The following is an 18,343-nucleotide window of genomic DNA, read 5'->3' as shown; positions in this document are numbered from 1 at the left end:
CTATGACGGCCAATAATTAACGTATTATGGTTGGAAGACAATTTTATACTGAACTAATTATTGTATAAATATTGAGCGGAAGAAAGAGTATCAATGAAAAGAATAAGTAAATCATTTTCAATCGACCAAATGTCAATCAATGAAATGTTCCAAAGCCGACTGTGATGAAGTATTGGCAAAATAACATTGATATCATTAGTTTTTGACCATGGGCCGAAAAATAGGGTCACCATGGTCTCTAGAAGTTTCTATTAGCTCAGGTGAAAAATCCTCATTAGCTTCCGTACTCGTTTCTTCCGCTACTGATTGAATTTCCTCACGTCCACTGAATTCCTCTAATCAGTTTATTCATGTATCTTGTGGATTATTTTTAAAAATTTAATCAAAAATCTTTCGACTAAATGTCCTTTCGACTAAATGTCCATTCCACTAAATTTCCATTCGACTAAATGTCCATTCGACTAAATGTCCCTTCGACCAAATGTCCTTTCGACTAAATGTCGTTCGACTAAACGTCATTCGACGAACTGTCCCAAAGCCGGTTGAAAAACCCAGATAAATTGCTTACGTAATTAGTGTACGACCCCTTACCGAGTAGTTGGAAATGTTTACAGGTCATAGCTCTCCAGATGACCAACAATCAGATTTTTTTTTTGTTTTTTGTCTGAACAAAATTTTCAAGAACATGAAACTAAGCCTATTACATTAAAAAATTAGACATTTTTTGAAAATTATATCAGCGTTGTGATATCTATGGATGGGACACTTTGAGGCAATTTGGTGTTAAGGATTTTTAAAATCATATTATGATAAAATCTTGTTAGGGTTCTTTCACAAATTACGTAACGCTAAATTTGATGATTTTAGACCCCAACCCTCCCCCTCGTGGCGCTTTTTGTATGGGACGTTTTTTTGTGTGGATCGTAACGCTCGACCTTCGTAACGACCCCCTTACTCCTTACGTAATTTGTGAAAGAGCCCTTACAACATTTGAAAGATAATGGCTTCTAAGAACAAAATAAGTTATAAATATGTTATAATTGTGTTCACTTTTTGTAATGCTCCTCTACTCGGGTTGGTAGTAGATTGCAGAAAAGCTTAGTTACATTTTCCACTTATTCGCGGAGAATGTCCTCAAAATGCTTCCAAAACTCTGCTTATAGTTCTCCCACATAAGCCGAAAGCTTCTTATTGGAAACCATCTAGTAGACATATTGTCACTATGAATGGGTTTTCAATGAATTCGTTAAAACATTTTTTTTTGAAACTTGGAGTCCCATTCATAGTGACAAAATGTCTACTAGATGTTAGTTAAACATATGAACTTATGCTAGAGCTAGATAAAAAATCAACTTTCACAAATCGAGTGCAAGTTTGTTCGTGTTTTGTGTTGGAAGCAGAACAATCGGAGATCACATCCAGACATGTTTTCTTCAGTAAGTAGAACGATCGGCCGGTCATCGAAATTTTGTTCTGCTTTGTGCGGCTTTTAATTAAAATTTTTAGTTTTGTTGTTATCGATCAAACTATACGCTATACACGGCATACAGTTTATCAAAAGACTAAAATAAAAAATCCCCCTTAAAAAATATAAATTTTCCATGAAAAATTTGGAAATCAGGGTATGAGCAAATTTATATACATAAAAATGAATTTCTGTCTGTCTGAACCTTATAGACTCGGAAACTATTGAACTGATCGGCGTGAAAATTTGTATGCAGCGGTTTTAGGGACCGGGGAAGGTTCTTAAGATGGTTCGGTCCCCGCTTTAATCAAGCAAATGGAACCAAATCTGGCATGTGGAGGTTTTGGAAGCGAAAATATTTTTCTGTGGTAGTTCAAAACCCTCCCTCTTCTGGAAAGCGGGGCTCCCATACAAATGATATAGAAATTTCTGCATAACAATTGTTTCGTCCAGGGTGGGACGACCCTACGTTGTGTTTCACTTTCCAGGATCCAGACGACGAGTAACAACAACTGCTTGATGACTACAACTAATGGATTTATTGCCTCCGAGAGGCAGCGTGCCAGCTCGGAGGTTGCGATAACGATACTGTACGATACATGAAGTGTAGAATCGCCTTTTATAGGCGACTCTTAGTACGGTAAAACAATTATTATTATGTATTACAATTATTGAGGACGTGTGCACAAACATTCAAATTTAAATTCTAATTGGACTTGAAGCGCGCCCACTGCCACGCACATAACGCGAGCAGTTGGCGCGAGAACAGAACCAAAAACACATGAATAGCAGCTCACACGCTGCACTGTCGTGCTTCAACAGCAGCTACGTCGGTGAGCGCAGTTCGTGATCGAACATACTGCCCCCAAAACGAATGTTTTTCAATTCCTCTTTGCGGTCGGCTAGGGCTGCTGTTGTCGATCGTTTCGTTTTATTCCTAATTAGCTCCTGATAGTGCGATCAGTTTTGTGCACACGAAATGGGTTGAATAGGTTTGGTTGATGCTTGATGCAGGGCGGGTGCCGGAATGCTGATGGATGTGATGACCGATGATTGACTTACGGAGCAGTTGAATGAGTTGATTCGATACGGCGGCTACGGCCAACGGAATTGGACGACGTGGTCCACGAAAATGGCGCTACGGCCGGAAAGGTTGACGCTGACGGTCCAAAGGGCTCTACGGCCGGAAGGTGACGCGGGTGGTCCAAAGGGCGCTACGGCCGGAGATGACGCGGATGGTCCAAAATGGCGCTACGGCCGGAAGGTGACGCGGATGGTCCAAAATGGCACTACAGCCGGAAGGTTGACGCTGACGGTCCAAAGGGCTCTACGGCCGGAAGGTGACGCGGGTGGTCCAAAGGGCGCTACGGCCGGAGATGACGTGGATGGTCCAAAATGGCGCTACGGCCGGAAGGTGACGCGGATGGTCCAAAATGGCACTACGGCCGGAAGATGACGCGGATGGTCCAAAGGGCGCTACGGCCGGAAGGTGACGCGGATGGTCCAAAATGGCAATAGGTTGACGCTGCGGTCCGCAAATAGCCCTGTGGCTGGCATGGTGACAGTATCGTGATGGCTTTCTCTCCGTCGAATCAAAGTGCGCACTGGCGGGAAGGCACCAGTCCGATTCGATCGCTGCGAGTCCAAACTGCAAAGCGATGATTGAACTGATCGGTTGATGCTTTCTGTCCGACGGGTTGGATGCAGTCCACCAGCGGTTGCTTCTGTAGTCGTCCAGGAATCCTCCAAGTACCATCCTGGTCACGGCACCAATGTTTCGTCCAGGGTGGGACGACCCTACGTTGTGTTTCACTTTCTCCAGACGACGAGTAACAACAACTGCTTGATGACTACAACTAATGGATTTATTGCCTCCGAGAGGCAGCGTGCCAGCTCGGAGGTTGCGATAACGATACTGTACGATACATGAAGTGTAGAATCGCCTTTTATAGGCGACTCTTAGTACGGTAAAACAATTATTATTATGTATTACAATTATTGAGGACGTGTGCACAAACATTCAAATTTAAATTCTAATTGGACTTGAAGCGCGCCAACTGCTACGCACATAACGCGAGCAGTTGGCGCGAGAACAGAAAACAACAAAAAACACATGAATAGCAGCTCACACGCTGCACTGTCGTGCTTCAACAGCAGCTACGTCGGTGAGCGCAGTTCGTGATCGAACACGAAACGAAGCTCGTCGGGTCTGCTAGTAATAAATATAAAATGACCACAAATAATGCAAAATTTCCATAAACAATTAAGAAGTTTCCACAAATCAAAAGAAAATTAGCACTTTGCCAAAATTGCAATTATAAAAGAAGAATTTTCCAAAAAGAAATCAAAAAGTTCCACAGAAAAAAATACTAAATTTCCATAAATAAATTAATATGAGCGAAAAATATTTACAAAATTTTACACAATATTTTTTTTCCACAAAAAAATTAAAAACTTTCCACGAAAAAATCAATGAAGGGCAATAAGAAAATATGTAAATTTCCATAAAAAATATAAAAAGCAATAAAACAGAGCATTTTTTCATAGATGACCCTTTCTTTAAAAGCGTTTAAAGTTCATGGAAAATTTCATCAATTTAATTGCTTTTTTTTTTGTTGCAATTTTCTTATTTTTTTTTATTGTTATTAATTGATTATTTTGTGGACAATTTTTATTTTTTTATGGGAAAAAATATTTATTTTGTGGAAAATTTTGTAATTATTTATTGCTAATATTCATTTATTTATAATTTATTCACCATCTGTGGAAGTCGGGCCTACTATGGCCTCCAGAAGAAACTGCGTCCAGAAGAAACAGAAGGTTCACCACCGCACCAAATGTGTCATGTACAAGACGCTGATAAGACCGGTAGTCCTCTACGGACATGAAACATGGACAATCCTCGAGGAGGACTAGCAAAGCACTCGGGAGTATTCGGAAGGCGGGTGCTTGGGACCATCTTTGGCGGTGTGCAAGAAGACGGTGTGAGGCGGCGAAGAATGAACCACGAGCTCGGCCAGCTCTACGGCGAACCCAGTATCCAGAAGGTAGCTAAAGCCGGAAGGGTACGCCGGGCAGGACATGTTGCAAGAATGCCGGGCAGCAACCCTGCAAAGATGGTGTTCGCTTCTAATCCGGCAGGTAAGAGACGGCGGGGAGCGCAGTGAGCGAGGTGGACAGACTAGGTAAAAAAACCGACTCGGCGAGTGTGGAGCGCATTCGAGGATGGAGAGATGCGGCCTCGGGCCATGTATTGTGGCGCCAAATTGTTAATTCAGTGTTATTTGTTTAGATGTAAACTAAATAAATAATAATAATCATTTATCTATGGATATTCTGTATTTTTTCCCGTGGATCATTTCGATTTTTTATTGAAAATTCGTGTTTCATTATGTGTTTTCAGAACATTGTGAAACGAACCCTGCAAAACTCCCTACCCCATAGGGTAAGACGGTATAATATGTATATTAGAGTGATTCAAATTTTGACTTTTTCGCTCCCCTGTGCTTAAACGATTGTTTTTGCTATTTTAATAGTCCTTCCAAATTTTTAGCTGATTTGGATGTAATTTGATTGTGCACATGCTATATGAAAATTACTATGAGAATTGCCACTTATGTAAAGGATCGTTTCATGAAGCAGCCCAGAATCTATTTGAACATATTTAACGCATCGCCACAGACAAACAGACATAACACATTGAACATTTACTCATCAAATTCATCGTCGTTTAAATACTGACGACATCTGTTGATTTCAGTAAGTTGGGCAAATCGCGAACCAGATGGCAGTAGTGAGCAAGCGTCAAACTCGAGCAAATCCGATGTGGGCGCCACTAGTGATCGATTGGCCAACTAATGATTATTTGAATTGATCAGTAAATCAGTGAACGATGGAAATTTGACGAGTGTTATGTCTGTTTGTCTGTGGCATCGCTATCATAGAATAGATCCTAAGCTGAAAGGCAGTTGTTGTTCCGAAGCAATCTGACTTTTGTACGAAAAATTATAAAGAAAACAGAAATGCTCATTATTGATATTGATGTTATTCTTTTACGTGTTAAATTGAATTTCCCACAATTCAGTATTTCCCTAATAACTTTTGTTGCCAGCATCAAATCGTTTAGCAACAACGACGATATTTTCTCTTGTTAAATTCCCTATGTTGCTAAAGTATTTATACATTTTTAGATCTTAATGGGCAATGATGGGGAACGGTTTTTCACAAAAGTTACTGTTTTCATAGTAATTTTCATATAAGCTTCAAACTGCTTGTGCTCAGTCAAATTACATCCAAATTAGCTAAAAATTTAGGACGATTATTAAAATAGCAAATGCCATCGTTTAAGCATAGGGGAGCAAAAAAGTCAAAATTTGAATCACTCTAATAATCAATCATGCTCATGATAATAAAAAATCAACTTTCAAAAGGCATTCAAGCAAAATCTAACAAATATATTAGGTGTTTATATCAACTCATAATTGGAAAATTGGATTTTCCTACAATTTTGTAAAAAGGGCCTATGAAAATCTGTAAGAACTGGGCATATGCGAAATTTTATTTAGACTCATAGGGTAAATGATTTATTTTGGACATCTGAATATATTTTGGACTTTTGGTTATATTTTGCGTGTTTTTCGACTTGGCTTTCTTTAAATAAATAGGAACCATGTGTCTCTTTGGCCTCTTTCATAATCACATTTCTAACCACATTTATGTAACAAAATAAACAAAATATAGCCAAAAGACCAAAATATATTCAGATGTCCAAAATACCATCGTTACCCTATACAACAATTTAATATGTTTTGTATTATAATCTAGCAATTTCGCATATGCCCAGTGTGTAGTTTTCATTAGGTTCTTACTCCTTAGTTAAGATTCAGGCTAAAAGCATTGCAATTCCCAACTGCCGGTGGCATATTGAATTGTAATATTTTAAATATCACAAATATGGATGATACTGTTGATCAAACACACAGTATCTAGTCAAGATATGGTCTGGATGTAGTAAATAATTAGCAAACAAAAACATTAAAAAAGAGTAAATAATCTAGAATGGGGTATACTTACAATATATGTCCTATGGTATCAGTCGGAAGCGCATTCCACACAGTTGGCTCCCTAATCACCTCTGCATCCATTAGACCTCGGATAAGGATTAGCACTGCGCACGATAATGCGGGTATGAGTATCTCGAAGATGGTTTGCACATAATGCCGCCTTTGTATGATCCAGTTTTTCCAAAACAGAAGCAGAAACTTGTCCCAGCTGGAAGTTCCCATCGGTGCAGCCGTCCGTGCAAAATACCTGCCAGTACAAAAGAAACTATGTAATCAGTTCGTTCAAACTCGTACTCGATTAGGTGCAAATTTTATGATCGATTACGGGGGGTAATCGTAGGTATTATCAGAGTTGAGTAGCAATGAGCACATGTGCTAATTACCTGCTATTAAATGTTTAGATGTTTACTCTGTTTTGCTAATAAATTTTAGGTTTAATTGTAACAATATTGGATAAATTAATTCGAAAAAAACACACAGGATGTAATTTTTTTTTGTGATTTTTAGTAAGGGTTTCGAATGCCGATACAATTTATTTTTTTGGAATAAACACTTTATAGAAGTTTCACCGAGTTCTTATCATCCAACCGTCCAATCACTTAATATTTATAAACATGTTGTGATATTTTTAAAACAAACGAAAAGATTTGTTTTTCACTTGGGACACATGGGAATAACCTAGCAAAATATTAGGTTGTACATGAATAAACATTTATTATTATTTTTTGTTACTTTATCAATTTACCTTAGAAACTTTTTGAGCTCTCGCAATTTTGTAGAAACTACAACACCATCGTGAAAAGCACGCATGTTACATACAACACAGGCGAGGCTGCTTGCGTGACCCAGGGCCGTTGTACCGGAAGGTTAATTCCTTGAATACTTTCTTTACACGAGCAGTAGCAACATAGTTATATTCCAAAAAGCCAAAACTACTATCGGACTTGAGGAGCATTTGCATATGTTACGGTTTCTGTTCAGTTGATTAAGCATGGTTAAGTTGCAAAAGTTTGCATTAATTGGATTAAATGTCTAGAACAGAGAAAGTTTCTAAAGCAGTCATATGTATAATCTGTGCAATCTATTCAACAACAAAAAAACACATTGAAAACGATTGTAAAAGCATATTAATTTTTATGAGTTATAATTTATAAGCTTGATTATCCTCTTCTAGTATGTTTTGCACTTATTAAAACACTAAGTACTTCGACCGCTTTCGATTTTACACATGCTTCAACACTTACCCAGTACAAAAAAAAATATAGTTCTATTTGTTCAAATTAACGTCAACGCTAACGCTTAATTAACGAATACTTGGTACCGCACAATATACTACTTCACTTTAATCGTCTTATAGATTTCACATTTCATGTTGCTTCCTACGAGTTCTCTAAAGCACTGCCATTCCGGTAGATTAACAATTGTCAATTTATGGCTCTATAATAATCACGGGCCTTTCTATGTTCAGTCTGCAAGGGTACTGTTAGAAAATTGAGTTATGCTGATAAAAGGGTTATCTCATATCTCGTTATTTTGATAATAGCAGATCATGAACCTTTGGGTTTTATTGTTGCCCATAAGAAGCTTTTGGTGATAATAACTAAGAAAGCGCTAATAGAGAGCTAAGAGAGTACGCATTGTTCCGTTTGTAATGTAATGCCCTGTAGAATAAATAGAAATAATCACCAAAAGCGTATCAACCGACAAGCCTAGATAAAGTGTGCTTATTCGAGCTCCGAGTACTATCATCGACATCTCCTTCTTTATTGGCATTACATCCCACAACTGCGACATTGCCGCCTCGCAGTTCCACTGTTATTAACTGCAAAGATTTATGTCAGCCCAGGGAAGTTGACAACATTCTTCAGAACGAACCGGGAATCGAACCCAAGCTCCATCAACATGGTCTTGCTTTGTAGTCGCGCATCTTACCACTTGGCTGAGGAAGGCCCAACCATCGACATGCGTACCATAATTATAGCTTATAAAAGTTTTGCTACTTATTTCCCACGCACCAAGGAATCTGTAATTGCTGGCTTCAACAATACAGTCAACTCAGTTCATGTCGATAGTAATCAATATCTTGGCATCTTTTCCAACAATGTCGTTGCCCTTTTTCCGAAGGGGGTGATATTGATTTTGGCATTTAATTTTGAAACAGCAATTATGTTATTTATACAAACGACTAATAATTCGGACCAGCAGACATAATAACGTCTATTCTCCCCACATCAAATTAACATTACTATATTTTAACTGAAACAATGCAGCTCAGGTACCATACTGAAGGTGGCTGGGTTCGATTCACGGACCGGTCTAGGAAATTTTCGGGTTGGAAATCATCTCGACTTCCCGAGTATCATCTTGTCTAATGAACACTAAGCTGCGAGGCGGCAATGTCCTAGTGGGGGATGCAATGTCAATAAAATGAAGAAGAATGTAGCTCTACGCATGTTACCCCGAGGATAAGAAACCCCATGGTTCGGTTTTACAGAAATACGACCACTTGTTGTGCACGTTGCTACTGTAGTATGTTGTAGGATTCTACACAATCTGCAGAAGCTACTGGGCGAGCATTGTCCCAACAAACAATTTAAACTGAAAAGACTAGTTTTTTGGCTAATGAAGTTTATTTTTAAATTTTGGAATATAAGGCGCTCATTAGCATCCAATGTGTGGAGTACGAATTGCACTATGGTCCAGAATATAGATTTACGCGGAAAGATGCATTTTACGGTAAACCTATATTTGTTAGAAAAATGTTCTTTTACAAAATTTGTTCAGAATAGTAAGGTCATCATTATGGTGCTTTAAAAAAATAACTCGGTCCATTATATAAAAAAAAAATAGATTTTTTTTATTTCTTTGAATACTGACATGTAATGTTCTACAATGTTGTAGCGCAGCTTATTCCAATAAATTTTGCGAAAAAAAACTTTTTCTGGAGCACTTAAGTTGGTTGATTTTGAACATTTTTACCTACTTGGACTAGGGTGTCCCTCAAAACAGTATTTTTGATGTTTTCGATTTTTCGGCATAAGTTGTCTTCGGGTGACTTTTAGAGCTCAATATATTTTGCCAAGCAAAAGTTATAATCGTTTTTCTGTTAAAACGCACCGGTCATATCATCGACGGCGGCGTGGCGGTCACTTTTGCCCCGGCGGCGACGGCGTAATGGCGGCGCGCCGTTGACTATTATCGGCGGCGGCGTGAACCGGCGTGGATGAAAAAATCAATGGCTGAAAAAATCAATTTTACCGTGGATTTTTGGATTAACGCGGTTTTGATTCACACGGTAGGAATCGCCCGTATAAAAACCGACTTCAGTGGATTAAAATTGCAATATTCTGCGTTTGCCGATCATCAAACAGCACATTCAAAATAGTCAATTGCTGGCGATATTAATTAATACCCTCATTCAAAATGTTATTTGAGTTCCCACTATTTTGTTATTCTTTGATTTTGATTAATCAAATTTTAACAAAAAATCCAGCTTCACTTTTTCGTGACCCCTAAGTGTTAAGAATTAGATTCCGGTGTCATTGAACTAATTTGTTAATAACTTTTTTCGAAAGTTATTTCCAATTCAGTATTTTCATACACTTCAGTCGTTTTGATCTCAAAATATCTAAATTTCAGAAAAAATCTAATATTTTTTCTGAACTTTGGTTAAATATGCCAACAAAGTTCTTGGTGGAGTTTCTGAAAGGATTTCTGGATTAATAATTATTTGCGAGCGTCTTAGGGGAAAATGTTAAAGGTTAAAAATAATGTCTAAAAATAATTACTTCCACTAATTCGTTTTTTGGTATCTACATAGATACGTACCACCACTTGTGGACATCTTCAGTGTGTCGTTTATCGATAAACAACACACTGAAGATGTCCACAAGTGGTGGATGAAATACGTATCTGTGTAGATACAAAACGAATTAGTGGAAATAAAAGGAAGACAAATTGTTTCAAACCGTGAGGATTTCTGGAGGAAACTATGATTTTTTTTTAATTCCTACAGGCATTTCTCAGGAAATTTCATTAGGAATTCCTCCGTAAAACCCTATGACAATTTCAAAGGAATTCCTAACAGTATTTCCAACAGTGATTCATTCATTCGTCTGTCCGTGTGTATACATATGTGTCTGGTAATTGATTTCCACCACGCTGCCTAGTATTGAGTTCAGTATTTTCAACTCAAACACTTCGAGAATTCGATAATCTGCATATTCTAACGTCCATGATTCAAATTTCTGAAGGAGTTTTTAGAGATTTTTTTGGAATTCTGAAACAATTTCCTAAGGAACTCCTAAAACATGCTCTGTAGATATTTCAAAAAGAATTTGCGAATGATTTTCAGAAAGTATATGGGTCATTCCATATGAAGTGACCGAGAAAAAATGCAAACGTGCAATCGACTTTCTTAGAATTGAATGAAATTTTGACCAATTGTTTATGTATGGGTTATACCCCAAAAACCAAAATTTCGTAGTGATTGGACCTCCCTACGATTAATAAGACCATCCCCCTTTTCAGACAAATGTATGAAACTCATCATATTGTTTTGTACATATCTCTGGAACTGTGAGGTCTATAATGAATCTAAGGTAACCATTCGAAAGAAGATTTTTCAAGGAATTTATAAAAAAATAATTTGTTGATGTGCAGTGTTGCCAAATAAACAATTTTTTAGTTTTTGTGTGAAAAATGCATTTTTTACCCAATGAGTATATTTTTATTCAGGAAATAACCTCACCAACGTGTTCTTTGACCATTTTTACATTGGAAACGCTTAAAACCCCGAGGTACTATGTTCCGATTTTGAGATACAGGATTTTAAAAATGAAAAGTCCTTTTTTCACTGTGAACATTATAGATTTTTTAACTGATTTCCGAACATACACACATATGCGCATTGACACATACATAACACACATACACAGCTCGATTGGTTGCTTCCCCACTTACAGCATCGTATTTGAAATTTATATGGAGATTAGTATGGAATAATGTATTTTTTGCATTTTTGCTCCTAGCGGCTTTATTTTATCGTTAATTCAATCATCTGACTCAATACTAAGAGATGCTGAAAGAGTTTGCTGAAGAATAAGCATTGCTGGAAATATTACAACGCTTTGAAGATTGATTGTTGAAATCATATGCAAGAAATCAATGTTTCTGCCAGCACTATCTGGTCAACTGCCCTTACTCAGTTGAATTATTGGTACACGTAGTTTGGCAGTTCTGGTAGAATAAACAATTTTGGTCGTCGTTCCAGCAAGGCTTCTTCTTCTGCAAAGATTTTCGGCATCCTTAGGGTCAACTATTAAAAATTAAAACAATATGTCACATGGTTTACGAAAATCTGAATTCTCTAGGAGTAAAAAAATGCAAAAATATAGCGAAATTATATTGGTCGTTAAACAGCAAATATTATCCATTTATTTTCAAAATACAGCAAATAAATCATTAACTCAAAGAAGACCATTTTTATGATGTTTGTTATTGGTCTACTATTTTCATAGTTTGATAATACACACAAACAGTTGCCAATTTTTTGGATAATTCTGCTCTAGTGGACTAGTATTGACATTAAGGTCTTCTTCTCCCGTTTACGTTTAAAAATTGCATCCAACGTTTTTCGCCATTTTCAACCCTCTTACCTCCCACCTGTCACAAATCACTAACCCTCTCCTTCTGTACGTACAAATACCATTTACATAATAATCTTCCTTTTCATACATTATTTTTCCACAATAACATAGTGAAAGTCTACTTCCTTATGATCTAATTTATTTTTACACTAAGTCTACCGAAAGGCTTTATGTTCGCTCCAAAAACAATCTTTTTATAGAAGGCGGAAGACCCATAGTGTTGTATACCAATCGACTCAGCTCAACGAATTGAGGTGATATCTGTGTGTGTATGTGTATGTATGTGTGTGTGCGTAAAAAAGTCTCATCCACTATTTAGGGGCTTGCCCTTAACCGATTTGTTCGCACCATGTTGCATTTTACGGGAAATCCTGGCCCATTGTTTCCTATTAAAATTTTACTGGTTGGGATTATGGGCTTATGGTCAAAATACTATTTCCATAATGCACGAGAAAGGCACCATTACCGTTAGGTAAATTAATCAGGGTTTTCTAGATAACCATACCGTTTCTTTTGTCGTAATTGCCTCTCGTATGTCTTTCCTTTGTTGTTTTTAAGAAAATGTTTGTTTAACGGTGATGAAATTCTTGTTTCATTTCTATGTCCCGTAACAGTAATGAAACAAGAACTTCATCAATGTTTTCATCATCGTCATGAATTTAGTATTATTCGTTTCCTTCCCTATTGTGATACTGTATTCCCTAATCCAGATTGAAACAGGAGTCTTTCGGTTCACTTAATCTAACGTTATTTTGTAAGAATAAAATAGTATAAAGATTTCGGCTCCGTAACACTCAACGGCATATGAGCCGAGAGCTTTCGAAATTAATAAATGTTTTATAAAATTAAAAACAAATCTTTCCATAGCAGGTGAAATACTATAGTATATATGTGAGTAATAGTTTAATAGTACGCTCTACAACAATACAGAAAAGCTATTCCTTCCAAAGTGACTACGTTGCCAAGTACATTATTTTCTATTCAAAGGCTCAAGTTACATGTTTTACAATTTATTTGAAGAAAACAATATCTTCGAATTCTTGACAATTCCATAAAAGGTAAAGGTTCAGTATGCATAACAAAATCTTATGTGATTGATAAGTTCCATATGAATCATATAATATTCAGAACTCCATAACTCGAGAACGGCTCATAGTACCTTGGGGTTTCGAGTGTTTCTTATACAAAATTTTCTGGAGAACACGATGCTGGTGTTATTTTCCAAATAAAAATATACTCATTGGCAGAAAAATACGATTTTATACTTAAAACGCAAAAACAATAGAGTTGGCAACACTTCTACTCAAAATCGATATTTTTCTCAAAAAGTTTGAAGAATTCTCTTCAAAATGCATAAAAAGAAGTTATTTGTAGCTTAAAACTGTCCGAGATATGAGTTGTTCAAAAATATGGTTTTTACAAATCGTCAAAAACGGGGGGTGCTCCCATTTGCCGAGGGGTTGTCCAATCATCAAATAAATTTGGATTTTTACATATAATCGATAGATAAACAAATCCACGAAATTTGATTAAAATCGGTGAAAGTCAATTACAAGTGGTTCGGTCACTTGGTATGGAATGACCCATATGCGAATTTCTGAACGAAGTCTTGACGGAATGTCCAAAGGAATTTTTGGAGATATCTAAGACTGGGCCCTCCTTAGCCGTGCGGTAAGACGCGCGGCTACAAAGCAAGACCATGCTGAGGGTGGCTGGGTTCGATTCCCGGTGCCGGTCTAGGCAATTTTCGGATTGTAAATTGTCTCGACTTCCCTGGGCATAAAAGTATCATCGTGCTAGCCACATGATATACGAATGCAAAAATGGTAACCTGGCTTAGAAACCTCGCAGCTAATAACTGTGGAAGTGCTTAATGAACACTAAGCTGCGAGGTGGCTCTGTCCCAGTGTGGGGATGTAATGCCAGTATGAAGAAGAAGAAGAAGAAGAAGAAGACTGTCAGAAGTTCCTTCAGGAGTTACTTTAAAAAAAACCTTCAGGGACTTCTTCCGATATTCCTTCAGGAACTTGTTCAGGAATTCTTAAGGAAATTTCTTCCTAGAACTTTGCAAGGAATTCCAAAAGAGTTCTTAGAAGAAGGAATTTTCAGGAAAATACCTTATCGATTTTCCCACGGTTTTCTTAAACAAATTTCTGAAGGAACTTTTTCCGAACTATTTCCTGAGAGAAATTCCAAAATATAGCTGAGAGAATTTTCGAAAGACTTTCTGGAATTCGTTTCTGGAGGAGTTTTTGTAGAACTTCTTGAGGCAATTTCCGAGGGAATTCCTGGACGAATCTCCATAGGAATTTGTGGAGAATTACAAAAAACATCCGAAGGAATTCATGGAGAAATCTAGGAATTACGTCAGAAATACCAGTAGGCATTTCCTCTGAAATTCTATTAGAAATTTCGTTATGAATTCCTTTGAGAAATCCTCTGGAAATTCCTTAAAAAATTCCTTCAGAAATTCTTTAATGGATTCCTATAATAATTCCTTTAGGAATTCTTCTGGGAAGTCGTTTAGAAATACCTTCAAAATCTCTTAAAGTAGTTCAAACGGGAATTATTTTCAAAAATCCATTCAGGCTCTCTTTTAAAAATGCCGGAAATACATTTAGAAATCCCTGCACAAAACCCTCCAGAAATTTCTTCAAAAACTTCTCCAAAAGTTCATCTAAGAGCTCCTCAAAAAAATGTCCTTGAATAATCTAAAAAAAATCCACCAAGAATTCCTTTGGATATTTCACTAGGGATTTCTTTAAAAGTTTCTTCGAAAAGCATTCGGGATTCTTTCTTAGATTTCTTCCAGGAAAACCATTGAAAATAATTAGAGAATGAAATAGTTCTCGGTGGAGTCGCTAATTGAATTTTCGAAAAAATAAAACAAACAAATTAAACAACTATCACTGCAAAAATCAGAAAATATTACTGAAAGAATGTCGTAAAGAACCCATGAAGGCATTTTCGATGGAATTCATGCAGGAAGTTCTGGAAGAATTCCCGGAAAATGTTTTAAAGGTATTGCTGGAAGAAGTTGTGAAGAAATTCTTTAGGAAAATTTGGAAGAAATCCCTGATGCAATGTCTGGAAGAATTTATTTAAGGAATTAATAAATAATTGCCGAACAAATTCATAAGGAGGTATTGCTTTACAAAATTAAAGAGTTGCTAAACAGTCTTTAAAAAAAAAACCCAAATGGAATTTCTTGAGAAATTTCTTAAGAAATATCCGGAGGAATCGCTTAGAAACTTTCGAAGGAATTTCTTAACGATTCTACTAAGGAATTCCTTACAACATTTTCGTAGAAATTACTGAAACAATTTTTTTTGTATGCATTCCTTTAGAAATTTCCTGAAGAAATTCATGAAGGATTTTCTGAAGAAATCCGTAATGGAACTTCTGAAGGAATTTTTGGAGAACTTTCGTAAGATATTTCCGGAAGAATACGTAAAGTAATTTTCTAAGGTTTTGCATTGAAACTTTTCGGAAGAATATCTGGAGGAATTTACTAGGAAATATACCAAGTGGTTTTGGCGCTTTGGGCATGTATTCAAGCCTTCACAAAAGCTTATGTGCCACAAAAAACATAATTTGCAAGTCAACTACAGGCAGTGTTGTCTTACACTCTGTGCAAAAAATTCTGCTCTTTGATTTTACTCCATCTCAACGATGGACATTTAGAAAATTCAAATAGTCTTCTACTTATTAGTTGCACTTACTTAGTTAAGATTGTGAAATCGTTTGGATGGAGTGAAATCAAAGAGCAGAATTTTTTGCACATAGTGTAGGATAACACTGCCTACAGGTTTAGGTGCCCGACTGAATGAGGCTTTTGCTTAGACTAATTTCAAAGATCAGTTGAACATTTTTTTTTGTATTATTCTACTTAGTAGATTGAATCTACAAGATACAGCCTAAATCAAATTCACAACTAATCAACCAACCTATTCATTAACCAATGTTTGTCACCACGTCTTAGAGGCAACATCACTTAAAGTAGACTTGAAATTGAATTCTGACGAGTTCCACCTCAACAACATTCTAACAACTAACTAATAACAACTAACAACAATAATCATAACACAAGTTTAGTACTATTCCAATCAATTCCACCACGTTGTATTATCTTACAAATACGTATTTCGTCTTCAACTGTAAGGCCATCTTCAGTGTCTCTTATCCCGAGTAACGCAAGTTTGACAAAAATGGTTGCAGCAACTTGGTTGTGACTAAATTTGGTCACATAAGAGTTGCAGTAACCTATGTGGTACATGTGTGGTGCTAGGGATTTTACTCGACTCGACTCAAGTTAATTGATTTTTTTTATTGCGATTAGTCATCGGCGTGGCAAAATTATGATCGGCGGCGCGCCGACCCAAAATCGTCGGTGGTGGCGGCGTGGCCCGACGGCGCACAGGTCTAAGTTACGTCTAAGTTTACTACGTTTTGCCTTTCTCGTGCAACAAAGCTGTACCGAAAGGCTATCATTTCATTCAAATATCAAAATTTTTATAGAAGGCTCAGAGACCCATAGTGTTGTATACCAATCGACTCAGCTCAAAGAACTGAGTAAATGTCTGTCTGTCCGTCCCAAGTAGCACATGCAACATTATGATATTAGAAAAATAATGAAATAGGTTGTTAATGAGTTATAGTTAGGATTTGTGGTGACTTAAAGTATTATATTAGTGATAAAACAGTCCCCAATATTCTTCTTACAAACATTACCACCAATGTTTTAGTTTAACCCAATAAAAACATTTGGTTTCTTATTGCCATAACTGCCACTTATTAACAACTCGTTAATATCATAGGAATAATTGGTAAGGTACATTCAAGTAATTTTGAAACCTTGTTAAAACAGTTGAAATTGCCAAACAAGTATTACATTTATTTCACTGGTTTATAATCGTTTGATGAACTGAGTTCAAAGCACAGATTTCGCTTAATAAATAGCACTTAAAAGCACATAAGAAGTAATCCAGAAGTTGATGAGAAATTTTATTTCATCCTGAAAGATGTATGCATCCTCATCCTGAATAGGATACTGGTGAAAATGGTATCTGGTCGGCACCGCTTCCATTCCTTGTTCACCTGAGAATTAACCAGCAGTCGGATAAACATACTTATAATAAAACTAATTAGCTGTCTTACTTACCATAAACGTATCTGATAAACAAGTTAATTTCTTCCTTCTTCACCGTGGTTGGACTAAAAAAAAATATTTTCAGCTGTCGATATGTTATTGTTGGCGACAAACTCTAATATAACTTATTTACTATCATCAATCATAGCTGTCATCGTTCGACTGTTATTTATCAGTTTCTCTCAATATTTATATAAAACATAACAACATAAATATCAGAAGGCACAAATAGGGCTCCCATATGCCGAGAAATGTGCATAAATGAGAAAAAACATAAATGATTATAATTTCATCATGTGTATTGTTTTAAACAATCTGCAACAAGCTTTATTCTTTGCTTAAAAAAGTTGAAACTTTCCCTCTAATTGATACTTTTAACCACATATTTAAGTTCGTTCTCCAATATACAAGTTCCAAAAGCACAAATTGCAATTGCATTGCAAATACCTAGTTTTAGGTTCCTTACAATGATGCTCAGAATAATATTTGGTAGGCATAGTAGCAGAAAGAAATATTCCTAGTTCTTTCACAATTTCTGACGATTAATGCTTCATACTTCTTTCCGTGCATATATGTTGGTGGGAATTTAATCATTGCTTGTGGTTTATTGAAAAGCAAGAAGTGTCGATTCGTAGTAACGTCCAATCTGCTATAGTTATGTTAGGTTATATCATTTTAATAACACCTGCACTATGAGTTCGACAAATGTGGTCAGATTTAAATGCAGTCACCTTTGGGAAAAATGGAGAACAAACAATGTTTTTTAAATAACTCCGGGATGCAATTGGGACGATTTTCAATAGTTAAGAACAAAAAAGTGTGTCCCAGATTTTTTGTTCACACACATACATACATACACACATACAGATATCACCTCAATTGGTCGAGCTAAGTCGATTGGTATATTAAACTATGGGTCTCCACGCCTTCTATCGAAATTTCGCTTTGGAGTGATCCTACAGCTTTTACATATACTTAGAACTTAATGGAAACTTGTTTTTTTAACAACAAGTTTCTT

At 36.6% G+C, this 18,343-nt stretch overlaps 1 protein-coding gene across 1 annotated transcript in view; it reads right to left on the bottom strand.

Moving 5' to 3' along the window:
* The window catches only part of LOC134221063 (phospholipid-transporting ATPase ABCA3-like), a 50,929-nt gene extending 43,032 nt beyond the window's left edge, over positions 1 to 7,897 (bottom strand). Inside the window, exons 1-2 of the mRNA XM_062700245.1 lie at positions 7,773 to 7,897; positions 6,539 to 6,775 (exon numbers count right to left, since the gene is read on the bottom strand). Of these exons, the coding sequence (XP_062556229.1) occupies positions 6,539 to 6,750 (212 nt within the window). The 5' untranslated portion in view covers positions 6,751 to 6,775; positions 7,773 to 7,897. The remainder of the gene's footprint in view (positions 1 to 6,538; positions 6,776 to 7,772) is intronic.
* Between the last annotated feature and the right edge of the window lie 10,446 nt (positions 7,898 to 18,343).

This window comes from Armigeres subalbatus, chromosome 3 (genome assembly GCF_024139115.2).
Source record: "Armigeres subalbatus isolate Guangzhou_Male chromosome 3, GZ_Asu_2, whole genome shotgun sequence".
Classification (NCBI taxonomy): Eukaryota; Metazoa; Arthropoda; class Insecta; order Diptera; family Culicidae; genus Armigeres; species Armigeres subalbatus.
Note: the sequence above shows the minus strand (reverse complement) of the source record. Positions and strands in the feature narration are given on the sequence as shown.